Source organism: Macrobrachium rosenbergii, chromosome 28 (genome assembly GCF_040412425.1).
Source record: "Macrobrachium rosenbergii isolate ZJJX-2024 chromosome 28, ASM4041242v1, whole genome shotgun sequence".
Taxonomy (NCBI): domain Eukaryota; kingdom Metazoa; phylum Arthropoda; class Malacostraca; order Decapoda; family Palaemonidae; genus Macrobrachium; species Macrobrachium rosenbergii.
In genome coordinates, this window is record NC_089768.1 from 26,468,328 (window position 1) to 26,487,509 (window position 19,182).

At 38.3% G+C, this 19,182-nt stretch overlaps 1 protein-coding gene across 2 annotated transcripts in view; it reads right to left on the reverse strand.

Moving 5' to 3' along the window:
* The window catches only part of Wdr81 (WD repeat domain 81), an 87,308-nt gene that overhangs the window by 5,351 nt on the left and 62,775 nt on the right, over positions 1-19,182 (reverse strand). For both annotated transcript variants that reach the window (XM_067130374.1, XM_067130373.1), the window contains exons 23-27: positions 13,942-14,149; positions 12,669-12,854; positions 11,490-11,597; positions 8,347-8,496; positions 6,833-6,939 (exon numbers count right to left, since the gene is read on the reverse strand). In XM_067130374.1, coding sequence (XP_066986475.1) covers positions 6,833-6,939; positions 8,347-8,496; positions 11,490-11,597; positions 12,669-12,854; positions 13,942-14,149 — 759 coding nt within the window. The remainder of the gene's footprint in view (positions 1-6,832; positions 6,940-8,346; positions 8,497-11,489; positions 11,598-12,668; positions 12,855-13,941; positions 14,150-19,182) is intronic.

The following is a 19,182-nucleotide window of genomic DNA, read 5'->3' on the forward strand; positions in this document are numbered from 1 at the left end:
TGAAGGACAGTACAGTTATAACCTACCTGTAAGGTTCAGGAACAATTCCATGTTACACATTCTGAACATACAGTTACCAGTTATTTAGTATCAGACTGACTGGACTACTGTGCATTCAAGAGGTTATGAAGGCATTTATATGATGATAGAGCCAGCTAATTACTGCTTTCCCACAATTACTCTTGTATCAGAAATGCATCTTCTAAAATGAATAATGTACCTGAGGTAAAATTAAGTGAATACTAAATACAAAACATCTTGCCTTAATAAATTGTGTATATTCAATACAAAGATAAAGCCAAAGCCCTACTATTGTACATATACAATGACCTCGGTACGCACAAACCTGATCTAGCAACACCTTGTATGTCCTAAAAATCACCTCGGCAAAAAATATGGTGTTAGCAATCCCCAAGGGAAGCAGTAATTTGAATGCTACATACAACCAAGAGTATAGTCATTCATTGTGAAATGCTGCTTTGGCCTTATGAAAGTTGATTTTTTCAGCTTGGTGGCCTAGTTAACCTATTAATCATCATAGTATACCTTAGTTTAACCAGACCACTGATCTGAGTGACAGCTCTCCTAGGGCTGGCCCAAAGTATTAGACTTATTTTATGTGGGCTAAGAACCAATTGATTACCTAGCAGTGGGACCTACAGCTTATTGTGGAATCCAAACCACAGTATATCAAGAAATGAATTTCTATCGCCAGAAATAAATTCCTCCAATTCCTTATTGGCTGGCTGGAGACTCGAACTCGGGCCTAGCAGAGTGCTAGCCGATAACTCTACCGACTCATCCAACAAGGAACTATTAATTATCATAAAATAGATATGAAATCTTTATGCATCTCAAACAAAATCCTACAGGAATAGAATGGCAAATGGTGCCATGATGTCCTTGCTGCTACTAATCATTCTTTAGGAGTTTGGTGTGAAGTAAGTCATGCTGTGAAGATGTGAAGACAATTCTCCACTTTAACCAAAATTTGTGTAATTCCCAGATAATCCTTGCTAAAGCAAAGGCTAACAGGAAAATGATTTTAAAAGGTATCAAGAGTCATTGAGCACAATCCACTGTTGTTGACATGAATGAGCACAATCCACTGTTGTTGACATGAGCTCAGGACTATAAGGCCAGCTATGGCCCTCTACTGTTTGTTCCAATACAGATGCAAACCACATCATGTGAACAGGAGTACAGTACAGTATCCTTAGGCGTGCATGCGCAGACAGCTATGAGAGACTCGCTTTGAAGAGTAGCACTAGCTACTTAAGGCATAAGCAGGACCAGCATCCTCAAGTTCTTAGCTGCTGCAGCAATTAGACGTGCCTTCATACAGGCAGTCCTCATTTACGGTGGTGTCAGTGTCACGGGTAGATGCAATAACGATGAAATTTACTGAAAAATAAATATCAATTTTCCAAGATGTGACTGCTTCCTGTGTTTGCTCACCAGTCAGTTACTGTTGTCAACGCGTCGTGAACAATTAGCGATTCGATGAAAACCCTTTCTTGTGGAAACAAAACCACATGATATCTCATGCCATGCCTTTGTAACATGGCGCAATATTCGATCCACACTGCATCAGAAAATTTGATCTGGAATCTTCTATGGCGTGACCGGAAAGGGGCAGTTATTAGGAACCAATCACTGTGCAGAAAATAAAAAAACTCCTTACATGGGAATGATGATTGTCTGTCGTCATTAGCTCTGCCCATACAGTGGTATACTGTATAAGCTTCCAGAAGAGACTTACCAAGACAGAGAGATAGACAGACAGAGACGCACTCAAAAGGTCGGACGAAGCAAGGTTGCGACGGGAGTATCCCCTTCAGACGACCATTGCTCTTCCCAATAAAATCTTGTCCTTCCCGAAACGAAGAGGAGCAGCCAGCCCTTCGTGCTTGTGATGAGAAGTCCCTGAGCCCTCCATGTTTGAGATGAGGCGAAGCTGCGAGTCTACATACCATACCAGTGACGACGAAAAGTAGTCAGCCCTTCCTGCGTGTGTGGAGGAGTAGTTGCTAAGCCCTTCCTGCCTGTGACAACGTGAAGTAGTAAGCCCTTCCTGCCTGTGGCAACGTGAAGTAGTCAGCCCTTCCTGTTGGACAAGGGGCTGTAGAAATAGTGAAGAAAGTGTTGCCACCAGGTTTTTACAGCCACCTCTTTCTGGTACAGAAGGCATCAGGGGGTTGGAGACCAGTAATAGATCTTTCATCCCTGAACAAATATCTTTGAGTAACTCTGTTCAAGATGGAGACACCCAGAACTGTTCTAGCGGAAATCAGGGAAGGAAATTTCATGATCTCCCTGGATTTTCAGGATGCATATCTCCAAATCCCCATTCATCCTTCCTCCAGAAAATTCCTTCATTTTGTCTTCGGGAAGAGAACTTATCAATTCTGGGCCCTCTGCTTCGGCCTAGCAACAGTCCTCGTCTTCACCAGCATCTTTCAACTAATTTCAGAATGGGCCTACAGGAGGGGTATCCGTCTTCGAAAATACTTGGACTGCAGCCCAGGCCAGGAAAGACAGGGACTCAATCTTAGAAATGTACAAGATTCTGGGAATTCTTGTAAACTACAAGTAGTCAGACTTATCCCAACTCAGAACATCAGGTCCCTGGTTATGAGGACAGACACTCAGATATTGAAGGCCTTTCTGTTGCAAGAGAGAATAGACAAGTTTGTGGAAGTTACAACCAATTTTCTCTATAATCCACTCCAACCAATAAAGAACTGGCAGATCCTAATTGGATATCTAGTCTTTTTGGAGAAACTGGTACCGAGGGGCAGAGCTCACATACGCTCCCTACAATGGAAGTTAAAGGAACAGAAGAGTCAGGAAAGTTCAAGAGACCTTCTTGCAGTGTCAAAGAAAAACATGAGATTTGCAATGGAGGAGAAAACTACAGAATCATCTGCAGAGAATGCTGTTGGGCCACTAGCTCTAGAGATGCTGGTGTTAATCTTAGACCCATCCTGGAAAGGTTGAGGTGCCCACCTATATGAACTGTGCGTTTCAGGGATTTGGGGTGAGGTCAGGAACACATCAATGTCCTGGAAATGAAGGCAGCCTGGTTGGCTCTGCAGCACTTCAAGAGTACCTTAGAGGCAACAGTCATTATGAGTGACAACACCTCAGTTGTCTCCTACTGTACTTGAACAAACAGGGACGATCTCCCGTGTCCTGAACCAGGTAGCAATTCAGATACACGAATGGTCGGAATTCAAGGGCCTGACACTGACTGCCAGGTACATTCCAGGGAAGAAGAACATGGTGGCAGACACCCTAAGCAGATCGAACCAGATAGCAGGATCAGAATGGTCCTTGAAGCAATCAGTAGTGAACAGACTATTCAAATTGTGGGTTGGACCCAAAATGGATCTGTTTGCAACATCGAGGAGTTATAAGCACCCTTGTACTGCTCTCCAACCCCAGTAACAAGAAAGCCATCATGCAGGACACATTCCAACATCAAAGGGACAACTTAGACGTGTACATGTTCCCCTCGTTCTGCCAGATCAGAAAGGTGATCAACAGATGCTTCATTTCCCAGAGTCTATAGATGACATTAGTAACCCCAAAATGGCCTCAAGCAGAGTGGTATGCAGACCTTCTACATCTTCTGGTAGACATCCCAGGACGTCTTCCCATAACACCAGATCTGCTAAAACAAGCACAAAGTTAAGTATACGTTAGTTTAACCAGACCACTGACTGATTAACAGCTCTCCTAGGGCTGGCCCGCAGGATTAGATTTATTTTACGTGGCTAAGAAGCAATTGGTTACCCAGCAATGGGACCTACAGCTCATTGTGGAATCCGAACCACATTATACCAAGAAATGAATTTCTATCACCAGAAATAAATTCCTCTTATTCTTCATTGGTCGGTCAGAGATTCAAACTCGCGGCCACAGCAGCAGGATACATCAATCAGCAGACACTCTACAACTTCATGGCTGGGGACTATCGAGCAACTCCTCAGAAAGAGTGGTTTTTCTAGGGAAGTTGAAGAAGTTGCAAGAGTCATTGCTAGCTCGGTTAAAGAATCCTCCCTCAAACTCTACAAAGGAAAGTGATACAGTAAGAGGAATTTACATAACCTCAAAGCAACTACAAGTAATGTAGCAGATTTCCTTCTCTTTCTGAGACATGAGAAGAACCTTTCCATTTTGGCTGTTAAAGGCTCCAGGGCAGCCCTCTCCAAAGTGTTTAAAGTGAGGAGCATAAAATTGTTGATGTCTTGGGAAATTTCAGATATAATAAAACATTTTGATAGAAGTTGTTCTCCCCAAACTTTGAAACCTCATGATGGGAGTGTAACCAAAGTTTTGACTTCCTTAGCTAAGTCCCCTTATGAACTTATTAATACTGCTTCAGACAGGGACTTAACTTTAAAGACAGTGTTCCTTCTAGCCTTGGCATTGGCTAAAAGAGGTGAGATTCATGCACTCTCATATGATGCCACTCATACCCTTTGTTAGACAGAAATGGCTTTTAAATTTCTTCCAGACTTCATCGTGAAAACTCAGAACCCTTTGTCACTCAAGGTATGATGGCTTCTCCATTCCTTCCCTTAAAGACTGTGAATAACAACCAATAAGTAATGTTGCTATGCCTGGTACGTGCCGTTAAAACCTACCCGAAGCATACAGCCTCTCTCAGACCAGCACAATACAGCATAGACTGTTCATTAGTACAGACTGAGTTAAGGAGATTTCTAAGAACACGATTTCCTTCTGGCTGAGAGGTGATAAGTAAAGCCCACAGTCCAGAACAAGATGCGTCTTCTGTCCCAAAACAGATCAAGGCCCATGACATAAGAAGTATTGGCCCACAGTTGCTTTCAGAAAGAACTACTGTGCACCATTGGACAAATTCTTCGCGCCGGGGTTTGGTACAGACAAACTACCTTCACATCTTTTTACTTGAAAGATGTCATGCACAAATCCCTGGGCACTTTCTCCCTGGGTCTGATGGTGGCAGCTCAGCAAGTGGTGTGATGACAGCGGACTTTCAGCTCTTATTTGGATTACTGTACGTAGAGCGTTCCGTTTCTTCATAACTCCATTTGACTACAGCATGTGAGGTTCACAAGATAGGACAGTCTGCTTTGTTGGAACGTTAAGCTACCAGATTGGCTCCGTCACATTACAGTACATAGATGTTCATGGAAGGCCTTGCAACAGGTTTGTATTATTCTTTTAGCTTTGCTTGCTACTTGTGGTTTTTTTTATTTTAGAGAGATCTTCTTCCCTCCTCTCTATGAGTTTCCTAGTCACATGATGATGTGGTTTGTATCTGTATCAGAACAAATGACAAATTAATCAGAAATTTGTATTTTTCCTAACATACAAACCCACAACATCATGTGACTCTTAATTTCCCTCCTCATGCCTCCCCTCTCATCCGGTCTCTCTCTCTTACATCCTTTGGCTTATGTATGGCACAGTGCTACTCTGGCTATTCAAAACTGAGGATGCTGGTCCTGCTTACACCTTGAGTAGCAAGTGCTGTTCTTCAAAGCGAGTCTATCACATCTGCCTGCATATGCGTGCCTAAGGATGTTCTTAGTTACATGATGATGTGGGTTTATGTTAGGAAAAATACAAATATTAAAAATTTGTCGTTTTTCCTTTTAAATTTAATTTCCAAGCTGTAAAACTTACCATAACTCAGAAAAAACTTGGCTAAGAAGGCAAAACCAGAAATGAGAGAATACAAAAAGTTGCAAAATGTCAGAAATTTTTAAAAATTCAGCTGGTACAGAACTGCAAATCCAGTAACAGCAAGAGAAAATATGAATAACCCCATGAGGTGCATGGCATCAGTGCACCTCACATGGTGCGCTGTAGCCATTATTAGGTTTTTTTTATCCGTTTACTTCAATTAAACTTTCTTCAATATTGCTGTCCAACACTCTCCATTTTTTCACTGTCAAAATCACCAAATGGCTGAAAGTGCCCCAACGGTTGGCTTTATGCCAAAAGTTCCTAATTCAAATCAAAGTAAAAACAAAAGAAAGTAATCAGTATACATAAAAAAATATTCCTTGCAAGTAACTGAAAAGCACTACATTAAACATATAACAATAAAAACTGAATAATCCATGATGCAAATAATTCTTTTGTAGGCATTACAAAGTGTATACTAAATAACCAGACAGAAATTATTAATTACTGAAAGAACCAAACTAGGAAGAATTATCCATATTCTTTCCTGACAATTTTTCAGACTTTAAAAAGTCATAAAGGAGGTAATGGACCACTGAGGAGCGACACGATGCTCCTGCTGTTGCCGGAAGTCACTGAAGAGTTATTCAAACACTCTTGCACATGGCAAATATGCATGCCTGCATTACAATACAGAAAGTTGAACACTTGGTTAGCTAGGCAGCTTTGAATTCTTTAATACCAGTCCCATCCCAAAGTAAAACGTAATAAAGGCATATTTCAAAAAAATGGTTTTTGCTCAACACCAGAACTTATAACAGTGTCAGATATTTATAATGATAATCAATTACTTGAGTTAACAAAGAAACATGCTTTATGTAACTTATAATACTGTAATACTGTGCAAGTCAATTACTCTGGATTGGATATTACCATTCTTAAATCAGGTCCTTTTCATATCCTTGAGTTAGAAAGACATTTTGTGAATGAATGCAGTAAACACAGGAATTCTACACCCACATCAGAATTTTACTTATAATAATTGAAATCCATAATTCTTAGTGCATAGTTATTGGATACTGGAAATAACTGTTATACAGTAATTCTAAAACAACTGGATGTGTGCATTGGAAACAGTTCATGCTATTACCTGAGGGTGAATTTCAATTTGTTGTCATCAACATTCCAAACAGAGACAGTCTGATCTAGTGCTGAGCTAATAAATGTCCCATCCTTATACCATTTCATACAAAGTACCTGAAAAAAGTTTTAATACATCAAGACATTATTGTAGATTCTATAAACTGAATAATATTGGTCAAAGCAAAATCAGAGCTCGTTCTCTAAAATCAAATATTATTTCCTTGTAGAACTAAGAAAATTACCATCTCTGTAATATTAAGATTGAGGACCCAACTCAACCTCATCATATGAAATTCAGTGTAACATGCATGTTAGTAGTTAAGACTGAGATAAGAGTACATGCTTACCTTTTTATAGTTTACCTATGGCCCCCATTTCTACCAGATTACATCAAATTACCAGTAATTTCATTGAGTTATGTATTTTCTTTATATTTTATTGTACCTGATATTGCAAAATCACAATTACAGCTATCATTATATTGTAACAGATAAGAAATAGAAATATCAACATTCCCTGAGAATATTTTTGGACATATATATTCGAGTTGTACTGGGGTGCAGAGATGTAGTATATTCCCCCATGAAATCTCAGGGGCGACTATTATTCCAGATTGAACCCAGCATTTGTTATTACACCTCGCATGATCATAACCAGACACAAGGGGTTAATTGTTCTTTTATGCATCGTACCAATTGATGTATGCTCATTACTAAGTAATATTTTCTTCTGTCGTCTTTCCGTAATATTTCCTCCCTGCCATATTTATTTATAACTGAAGAACTCTTATGCCTTAGTTTTTGTGTTTTGGAAGTAAAATGTAACACAACAGACTGGCCAAAATTAAAATATTTTCCTACATGACTGAATTTACAAACCATATGTATATAAAATATATGATTATAGCAATCTACTTTGGACAAGAGTGTTTGTAAACAGTATTCTATAAATAGGTTTTCTGCTAAGTTTTTAAAAGTGATATCATTCATTCGATAAGAATTGCATTTAAATTGTCTCGATTAGCAGAATTTTAAAGAAAAACAATTTTGGTCTAATGCACTACCAAATATAGGCAGTCCTTGCTTATCAGCAGCGTCGGTTAACGGTGTTCAAGTTTTATGGAACATGACTAATGAAGTCGTTAACGAGATTTTCGGCCACAGTAAGTGATTTCTGGCATCAGTAAACGGTTTATCGGAGTTGGTAAGCGGTTTATCTGCGCCGGTAAGCAGTTAACGACACTGATAAGTGGTTTATTGGTGCTTACAACGTTGTGAGCACCATTTATTAACATAATTATCAGCAATTTTTGGTTATCGGTGATTTTCAGTTAGTGGCACTCAGCCGGGGACTGCTTGTAAACTTTTTTCCATAAGTATTTACAATTCAAAAAAGAGAGTTGTGACACCATGTTATAGCCCAGGTACTATTATATATTTTGCACTTGTTATGGTAAATAAATACTGGTCAAGCAGATTATATAGGTACTTTTTTTTTTTTTTTCTTAAACTAAAAACATACTTCTCCTTCATGAGGTTTCCACGTGGATAAGAGATGTCCTGTGCGTATATCAAGGACGGAAATAACACCGGAGGAATGTGCTACAGTTACAAGACGTCCATCACCACTTGTATCTACACATCGTACCAAACCTGCACCACCCATCGATACCTATTAAGAAAAAAGGCATCAAAACCCATTTTTAATCACACGGCTAAAGTTTAAAGCAGTAAGGGGTAGTAAGGCAAGTACAGGTAATTTACAGATGACTTTACAGTGTATGAGAGACGGAACATTTCAGGTTTTTCAGCCTGTGTGCCTTGAGAGAAAAAATATGGTATTGCTTTCTTACTACAGGAGGCTGGGCTGTAAGTGAAAAATTAGACACTGATGGAGAAGGCAAACTGAAGAATCACTAATATAAAACTTGAAAAAAGAAAGTTGTTGTGAATCTGAAATAACAACTGCAGATTTGTGAATGGACTAAGTTTTCTAATATGAAACCAAAATTACAGATTTATATATAAAATTGCAGATAAGAAAATAATGCGTTATACGTATCATCAATTCTTTGTAGCACTATCAGAAAACATGGTAAGGAATTGAAATAATCCTTTTGCTATAACAGAAGCCCCCAAACTGCAGGCAACCTTCAAACTCTGCATTCTAATTATGTTGCTGATCTAAATAAAGTAACATATGGACTATTTTGTCTGAAACATTCTGAGGTAGTAAATTTAACTCGGCCTATGTTGCAGGAAAAAATTAAAAATTTAAAAAATATTTTGTATTTTTCATAACTAACGAACCTGCAGTCTTAACATTAGGATAAATCTTCTAGTTCCAGCTGGAACCAGTAAAAAAAATTCAATAGAATTGTCTACACATGGAACTGTTGGCATCTGTCCTCTGTCATGAGTTAGGTGGGACAGCCACTTACCCAAGCTGGGACTCATGGCCTAGAAACTGCACGGCCATTCACAACTGCCCTGATGTTATCAGAAGAATCTGCAATACGAGATCTCTTGATTGGAGCGCTGACATCCTTCCTCTGAACATTAATAGGTCGAACAGGAGATAGGCAGTACTTTGCGTTTCCGTTTAGAGAGAGGCCCTTGTGTATCCGAGTCCACCAGACGAACACTATCATCTACATACGTCTGTAAGGTTCTTGAAGACGTCCCAACACCATCCATGGCTGGAGAGCCACAACCCACAGCCAAGGCGGAGGAGGTTCGAATATCCCATTAGTCAATAGCCTTCGGAGGACGAATGAACGTGGGAGAACCACGGTGATGTACAGCTGACGACTTAAGAGCTACTCCCCATCACTAGGATCAGACTTGAAGTCCCTAATTCTCCAATGCTTGACTGGAGAACGTAGAGGGGACACCGATGACTGTGATGCTGGCAATGACAAAGAAGATTCATGTCTCTTTTTACATGCACGATTGCACTTCTCTTCAATCACCAAATCCAGGAGTCTCTCCAACACTGCTTTGACTAGGAAATCCACAGACGGAGCGGTTGACAATGTTATGGTAGCAGGCTATGACGTCACAACAGCAGACTAATCACGTGTGGAGGCTGTTGGTACCACTGTCAGCACAACAAGGGGTGACCCATAATGATGAGCAGTTGGTACCAAATGCATCCTGCTAGATGTCGCAGCACTAGACCCCATACAGTGGAGACCTGGGGGATCAGGAACAGCCTTGGTAGATGGTACTGGGTATCAGGAAGCCAAGCAGTGGGACAACAGGCCATCTAAAGTTGGTACTCCTGAAAGGCACAATGATGCCCAAACACTCACCATCTTCTGACATCATAAGCTGGAAAGTGACAGTGATGGCGATGTCCCCCAACCCATCCCCGAAGGGACAGAAGAGGCATAATTAGACAAAAAATCTCCTGAAACCCCCTCCCGACACTTCCCTCGGCGAATAGTTGGAAGAACAGGAAGGGGTATGGGAAAAATCTAGTACAGAAGGCGAAGCAACTGGAACAGGCCTCTCAAAAGAAGGGACAGCCTCAAGAGGAGGCTGAAAAGACGAAGAAGGAGAAGTAAAACCAACCAACAAGGATGGAGTCTTCATCTTCCTCTTATGCTGACCCTTCTGGGAGAACCTCTTCCACTGATCCACCGACCAAGAACATTCTGAACAAAGATTAGTGACATTACATACACTTGCTCTGCACCTACTGCACGGTGAATGAGGATCCGTATTCATGAAGGCTAGGAAGTGTGAACAAGGGAAACCTCCTACACCAGGGCACAACCTCTGAGGTTTTCAGGATCCAAAGCTGGAACTAGCAGAAGGGTTTTGGGCATCCATGAAAAAACACAACTCTTCCTCTCAAGCACACAAAACCTTCATACTGAGGCCGAGAAAGAAAACAGGCAAACAAAGAACTGGCTTTAGGGAGGAGAGAAAGAACAAGACGTCCTCACTCAAAGGCGTTAAGATTAAACTGAGATGTCACTAGTCCCAGCTTGGGTTGGTGGCTGTACCACCTAACTCATTACAGAGGACAGATGCCACCAGTTTCTTTCATAGACAATTCTACTGAATTTTTTTACTGGTTCCAGCTGGTGCAGGAACATTTATCCTAACATTAAGACCCCAGGTTTGTTCCGTGTATGAACAAACATAGGTTGTGCATAGTTTATATTGATCAACAGAGCCAAACATTTAGCATTTAAAATACTAATTAATACTTTCACATATCACATATATTTTTATATTTAATGTTTAATGTGTATTCAATACATAAGCTATTCCCTGCATTTAAGATGTTACATTAATACTAATGCAATAACCTAATGTACTGATATATAAAGATTTTAGTGAATTTAACAAGCATTTAGCTTTCTGACAGATTTGAGCTAGGTCATGCTCTAGGCTGAGGGTCACTTATCAAGGAAACACTCTGTCCTGGTGATTCTGGGTACAAGGCTCTCTCATGTATATCAATTCGTCAACCTTTTCATCCAAGCAAACATTGATTTACTATGTATTGTAGATTCCATACTCAACATTCCATTCAGGCTTTCTATTAAGATGGTTTATGGTTACAATAAGATATTAATCTTACGAAACAGATAGAAGGCCTTCAAAAATAAAAAGTAACATGCCATATCAAAGTCAATACTGAGAGCATACTTTGAACTCGTGTGTATAGCTGCATGTTCGAAGATCAATAAACCTAAGTGTTGCATCTGTTGTAGCAGCAACTAACTGAGTAGATGGAGGAGACATAGCTGTTAGTACCTGAAAAAAAGTAGAACTCTTATAAAGATGTACCTTTGCTTCACTGGTACAGAACTATGGGAAATACATTAATAATTTCATAATTATATTTTCTTTTCCATTCCCTAAAAGAGTGGCAAACATTCCAAATTTTTTACACAAAAGGCATTCTTACATAAACGATTTTATGCAAAATGCATTCTTGCATAAACAATAACAATATACATCATAACTGTATTTTTAAAAACTACACAGGATACAGAAAACAGTATGCTTTACTTAACAATCCAAATATCTAAAACCTAGATGTCCATACTAAACAAAAGCTACTATAGTGCTCCCTATTCATTAAATTTCATAATGAAATTTATGAAAGGTAGTATTTACTCTTCATTATTCTTCATAATGAAATTTATTAAAGGTAGCATTTGCTCTTCATTATCATTTAATTCAAATAAAATTGTCATGATTTTCCTAACCTGATTTTTCCTGCCAGAGGCCTCATTCAAATAATATCCAAAGCATTTGCAATAAAAACTCAATAAATATCTAACAAGAAATGTCTTGAATCAAGAATCTAAACTGGAATTAAAAACTTTGCTTCTTTTTATTCTAATTCGTATGAGGTTTGAAAAGGTCTCAAACTTCTCTATGTCAATTTTGGTAGGCAATCAAATGAATAAAATACAACTAGTCGCTGGGTAACCATGAACTTTAATCTACTGTACTTCCAAGTCACGCAGTTGTCATGCCTTCTCCAATCCCTTTTCCATTTTCAGCCTTTGAAATTAAGGTAAGATGGATTAACCACTACATCTTCATTGTTAAAGCCTAAATTATTTCAAATTAAGATAAGCTGGATTAATAACTACAACTTTAAAGTGATTGTTAAAGCCTAAATTATGACCGAACCAATATTCAATAAAACAGAAAAAACTTTGCAGAGGATAAGCATTCAAACTAAAATTGCCTGAATTGCTAAACTATGGATATGCTGTTCATAAGTAAACAAAGTAATTTCAATCAGGGAATGTGTAAGCAGAGTGGACAAAAAAGTGCCTTAATATCCTTATTCTTTTATAAGTTACTTACAGTAACTGGACTATGGCGAAGGGAATCCAACTGCTTAATTCCTGCACATATGAATGGATCCCATACATGAACAGTTGAATCACAAGATGCTGCATATCTCATAGACTCTGAAAAGGTGACTCCAAAGACGGATTTTTTGTGCCCAGTATATGTCCACTGTGCACTAACATGTGCACTGCCATCTCCCTGAAAAAACAGTGACTATTAGATCATGTGAGTGACCAGTATTGCCATTATATAAATTAATAATTTAATGAGACCACCAAATGACATTTCTAGACTCCAGGGCTTGCCCAAAAACTTTGCTCTTAAATGGGTATAAAAATTACAGTAGTTTTTAAAAAAAAAAAAAGCTAGCCACATTCGTAAGGTGAGTCCAAAGGGAAAAGGTGAAAATTAAAAGGCAAAAAGTCCTGCATCAAGGACCAAAAGATCATTTTAGAACCATCTAGAGTGGTCAAGTAAGGCACACTGTAAATGGTACCCATTTTGGCATAAGAATTAATTTGATATGGGTATTGGTGGAAAAGTTATGGCAGCAATGTATAGCTTGAGAGTTGCTTCATTATCTGCCTCTTGGCCTTATGATATACATCAGGCTTTGCAATCCTGCAGCTATTGTGGGAGTACAAGCATGATGATCAGTGGAATTTTTTTCAGCTATTGTGGGAGTACAAGCATGATGATCAGTGGAATTTTTTTTCAGCTATTGTGGGAGTTATTGTGGGAGTACAAGCATGATGAGCAATGAAATTTCTTTTTCAAGTGGAAAAGCCAATGGGACAGGCAACCCAATTTCCTTTATTAGCCCTGGCCAGAAGACATGACAATAAAGAAACCATTTACTTCATAGTATGCATTATCTGTATATCCTTAATCTTTTTAACCTGATGTGGATTTGGCTATACATTCCAGAAATTAATAATTTGAGTGCTGTTTTACAAAAAACAGGAGTTAAAAACAAAGAAAAATGCTTTGATTCACATCAAGTAACCCAAATTTGTCATATTTTTTGGTGTAATGTATCTGCATGTTATGTTTACCTATAGTAGAGGTCTGTATTTGCAAGTGAAAGCAACCAATTATTTATTTTTATAAATTTAATGCAAAAATACTGACTCTGATTTAAGATCAATTGTTTTGCCCCTTTGAAACTTTGGTTATCTTAACAAATCATTATTCTCACAAGTTTAATGTATGGATATTGTAATCAGTGTAATTTTAACTGGTTAAAAAACTTGCTTCGTACAAACTTGAGGAAAAAGTAACTTACCTGACTGCGTAGTGACCATAATTTCACTGTCTTGTCTTTACTGCAGGATATGAAAGAATTTTCATTATCAAGGATATGTATACATTTCACACTATTACTATGTCCTATAAATGTTTGTAGTTTGATCTGTTTGAAGTTGAATCTTGCATCCTGTTCACTTCTGCCAATCTCATGCTCCCAATATGCTAACCAGTTTCCTCGCAGATGCCTGGAAATATGTACAAAAATAGAGTAAAAGGAAACTGAAATTTATCCAACATTGCACAGAAGTACGGAAGCAAGGATACAAACTGTTACTTAAACAGTCTAACCATTAATGATTAAATACACGCGAGTTCCCAGTGGACTGCAATGAGAGTTTGTTTATTCATCAAAAAGGTTCAGAAACATTATGGTTTTCATTTTACTTTAATATCATTTGTTCAATTATCAAAAAGGTTCATAATCTAACATTAAAAACTATCTAAACAGGGTCATGCACATCTTGAACTTGGAGCATTTTTATATATAGATCTATTTCACTTGTACAGTACACTGTATTTATTCTTATCTATGCTGCTTACTTTCCTTTTCAATAAGGACATGTTGGACAAAGTTGTAATCTCACCTTACTTTTTATTTTCATATTCCTATTTATTGGTAAACCTTCAGTATACACATTCCACTACAAAAGCATAATTGTACAGAAGTTGTATCCCAATAATGGCTATTATGTATAAAAATATGGAAATTAACTGTAAATTATGAATGTAAAGTATCATCACTTTGTTGAGAAGCAAGTAAATCACATTGCATAACCCACAAGGTGCGGCGCGTCGATAATCAACGCTTTATTTTCAAATATCGCGGTAAAATTAGCCCCTCCCTTTAGCTCTGTTTGAGTGACGTCAACAGTCTCACCAACCATTCAGCTCACTCTTGAGCATAAAGATGCCAGATTTCTCTTAACCCTTTAACGCCGATGCCCTATTTTCAAAAATGTCTCCCGTATGCCGGCCTCCGAGAGGTAGCACTGACGGAAAAAAAAGTTTTTCAAAAATCACAGCGCTTAGTTTTCAAGATTAAGAGTTCATTTTTGGCTCCTTTTTTTCTCATTGCCTGAAGTTTAGTATGCAACCATCAGAAATAAAAAAAAATATCATTATCATATATAAATATTGGAATATATGACAGCGAAAAAAAAAAACTCATATAATTGTATACAAATCGTGCTGTAAGGAAAACGGTTGAAGCTAATGAGTTAATTTTTTTTAGTTGTATTGTACACTAAATTGCGATGATTTTGGTATATAGCAGATTGTAAAACGATTAAAGCAACACAGAGAAAATATTATCACAAAATGATGCATGAATTAAATAACGTGTGGACGTAAAAAAAAGTTTTTTCAAAAATTCACCAAAAATCAAAATATTGTGCTAGAGACTTTCCAATTGTGCCAAAATGAAGGAAATTGATTGAATATTACTAGCCTGTACGTTTTTAGCTTACAATTGCATTTCTGAACCATTTCGATCGAGTTAAAGTTGACCGAAGGTTGATTTTTTTCTATTTATCGTTATTTCGACGTAAATATAAAAAAACTGTGAAGAGCTAAAGGAATGATATATTTTTTGTTGTATTCTACATGAAATTGCACACATTTTGATGTATAACACTTTATGTAACGAATAATATGAAACGGCGAAAAAATTACGGCAAGCTGATGCAAGAAATGACAGGATTTTCAGCGGAGTCTCATGCGCCATGAGCGAAGGAAAATTTTTTTCAAAAATTCACCAAAAATCTACATATTGTGCTAGAGACTTTCCGTTTGTTGCAAAATGAAGGTAAATGATTGATTGTTACTCGAATGTAATAATTATGGCTTACGGATGCGTTTTTCGATCATTTCGGTCGAGTCAAAGTTGACCGAATGTTAAAATTTTGTCAGTTATCGTGATTTCGGCGAAAATATTAAAAAACTGTGAAGAGCTAAAGGAATGACATATTTTTTGTTCTATTCTACATGAAATTTGCACATTTTGATGTATAACACTTTATGTAACGAATAATATGAAACGGTGAAAAAATTATGGCAAGCTGACACAAGGAATGCTAGGATTTTCAGCGGAGAGTACGCCAGCGTAGCGAGCGAGGAAAATTTTTTTTCAAAAATTCACCAAAAATCTAAATAATGTGCTAGAGACTTTCCGTTTGTTGCAAAATGAAGGTAAATGGTTGATTGTTACTCGAATGTAATAATTATGGCTTACGGATGCGTTTTTCGATCATTTCGGTCGAATCAAAGTTGACCGAATGTTAAAATTTTGTCAGTTATCGTGATTTCGATGTAAATATTAAAAAACTGTGAAGAGCTAAAGGAATGATATATTTTTTGTTGTATTCTACATGAAATTGCGCACATTTTGATGTATAACACTTTGTGTAACGAATAATATGAAACTACGAAAAATTACGGCAAGCTGACGCAAGAAATGACAGGATTTTCATTGGAGTTCGCGGAGCGAGCGGAGGAAAATGTTTTTTCAAAAATTCACCAAAATTCTAAATATTGTGCTAGAGACTTTCCGTTTGTTTCAAAATGAAGGTAAATGATTGATTGTTACTCGAATGTAATAATTATGGCTTACGGATGCGTTTTTCGATCATTTCGGTTGAGTCAAAGTTGACCGAATGTTAAAATTTTGTCAGTTATCGTGATTTCGATGTAAATATTAAAACACTGTGAAGAGCTAAAGGAATGATATATTTTTTGTTGTATTCTACATGAAATTGCGCACATTTTGATGTATAACACTTTATGTAACGAATAATATGAAACGGCGAAAAATTACGGCAAGCTGACGCAAGAAATGACAGGATTTTCAGCGGAGTTCGCGTGCGGAGCGGAGGAAATTTTTTTTTCAAAAATTCACCAAAATTCTAAATATTGTGCTAGAGACTTTCCGTTTGTTGCAAAATGAAGGTAAATGATTGATTGTTACTCGAATGTAATAATTATGGCTTACGGATGCGTTTTTCGATCATTTCGGTCGAGTCAAAGTTGACCGAATGTTAAAATTCACTTTGGATGCTGGGTCCTTCTCCAGCATCCCAGTCTAAAACTCGCCTCACACGCTCACTTCCGACAGGCAGTATGCGCCTTTCACGGTCCTGATGCCTTTGTGACATCTCTGCAAACGTTCTGTTGCAGCACGAATACGCTAACACTCGCAAAAGTTCAACAAAACACGTCTGCGTCAAAATATCGCTCTCGCAAGGTGCTGATCTGATGCTCTCTGATGCAAGATGGGGGAAATTCGCGCATGCGCGTCTGGGTGACGCTCAGAAACAAAACAACAGCTGGATCCGTGAACTCCCAGCATCCGCCGAGGCGCGGGATTTGAAATCTTCCGCAAACTAGGCCTACAATTATTTTTCCGCGAATATTTAAAAAAAGCATTTTCAGTCGACGTTTGCAACGTCCACTCGGCATTCGACAGACAATTTTGGATGACGTTTAAAACGTCCAACAGGCGTTTAAGGGTTAATCATAGGTATAAAAATAGCAATCAGTAGGGGGGGGCGCATGGCCAGGAAGGCTTTTGCATCTTGAATTCCAGCAACTGTCGATGATTTTTATAGTTTTGTTTATTTTGCAATTTCTTTGAGATACTGTACAAGCAGTCCCCATTTATCGGTGGGGTTCCGTTTCTGAGGGTGTGATGATAACTGAAAATCGGCGATTTCGGCACTTTTTCGGCGATTTTCGGGGGTTATCGGTGCCGAAAAGCGCTGATTTTCGGTTATCGGCGCCACTGTTAGGTATGTGTTGGCCCCAATCCCCAATTATCGGCGCCGATAAATGGAAATTGTGATTTTTGGCGGCGAAAATTGCCGATTTTCGTCACTAGACAAGCCCCATAAAACCGGATCGCTGTTACCCGAGCCCACCATTAACCGGGGACTGCCTGTAATGGCTTCTTTTGACGATGATGTTGATTTATCATCATCACGCAGTGATTTCGATATCAATAATTACAATGACAGTGGAAGTAACAGTGATAACGATGTGCATATTGATGTGGGAAGCTTATGGGGTCACGTATATGCACCTGAAAACCCTTGTTCAGGTACGAAATTTAGTTTTTTGCAGAGACATATAGGACCAATAAACATTCTTAGTAAAAATGCACGTCCAGTAGAATATGTGTTGTTATTTATGAATAATGCCACTGTCGACAAATTAGTCACTGAAACCAACAGATATGTGAACCAAGTCCTTTCTGAGAAGGAAGAGTGGATGGCATCACATCCGCATTCACGATATTCTCGATGGAAACCTGTCACTCGAAACAAAATGAAAAAGTTTTTGGGTGTGTCCTTGTTGGTGGGTCTTATTCCTTTGAAAAATGTACAGCATTTTTGGAGCACTTCTAGAGAAACTAGAATTCCCTTTTTCTCTGAGACGATGGCAAGAGATGAATACTTGCTCATTACAGGGTAGAAGATTTTTTCATGTTAGTGATAATGCACTTGTCTGTCCTAGAGGTCATCCCCAGTTCGATTCTTGGGCTCTTATAAGGCCATTTTTGGATTCCTGCAACAGTTTTTTCAAGCACCATTATCGCCCAGAGCAAACTGTATCTTTAGATGAGAGTGTGGTAGGTATGCACAACAGGTGTGTGTACATTCAATATATGCCAAATAAAAGGCATTCCAGATATGGCATAAAAAAAAATTTAAATTGTGTGAAGCCAGTACTGGGCATGTTTCTCACACTGACATATTCAGGGAGGGATTTTTATGCTAGTGGATCCGAGAAAGGTCTTGCACATACTGTGGTAATGAGTATTATGGAGAAGAGTAATCTACTGAATAAAGGTTACCATCTTCTAACAGACAATTTTTATACAAAAGTGCCTTTTGGTAATGATTTATTGCTTCATAATACTTCCCTTACCAGAACCATGAGGATAACATCAAAGTTTTTGCCAGCTATATTGAAAAATGAAAAATTGAAGGCAGGTAACACTGTGCTTGTGAGGAAGGGTCAACTCCTTACCTGTGGCTTCAAAGAAAAACCTTCTCGTAATGGAGCTGGTCTTTTTGCCTGCCCTGGTCGTACACAAGATGGCAGACGCGCATGTGCAATACAGTAGTTACTTCTTACATTTTTGACGTAGGAAAAACTGGGTTCAGCTTCGCTGAAGATAAGGGAAAATGCCCTCTAATCTTTGAGTCCATTATACTCTATCACG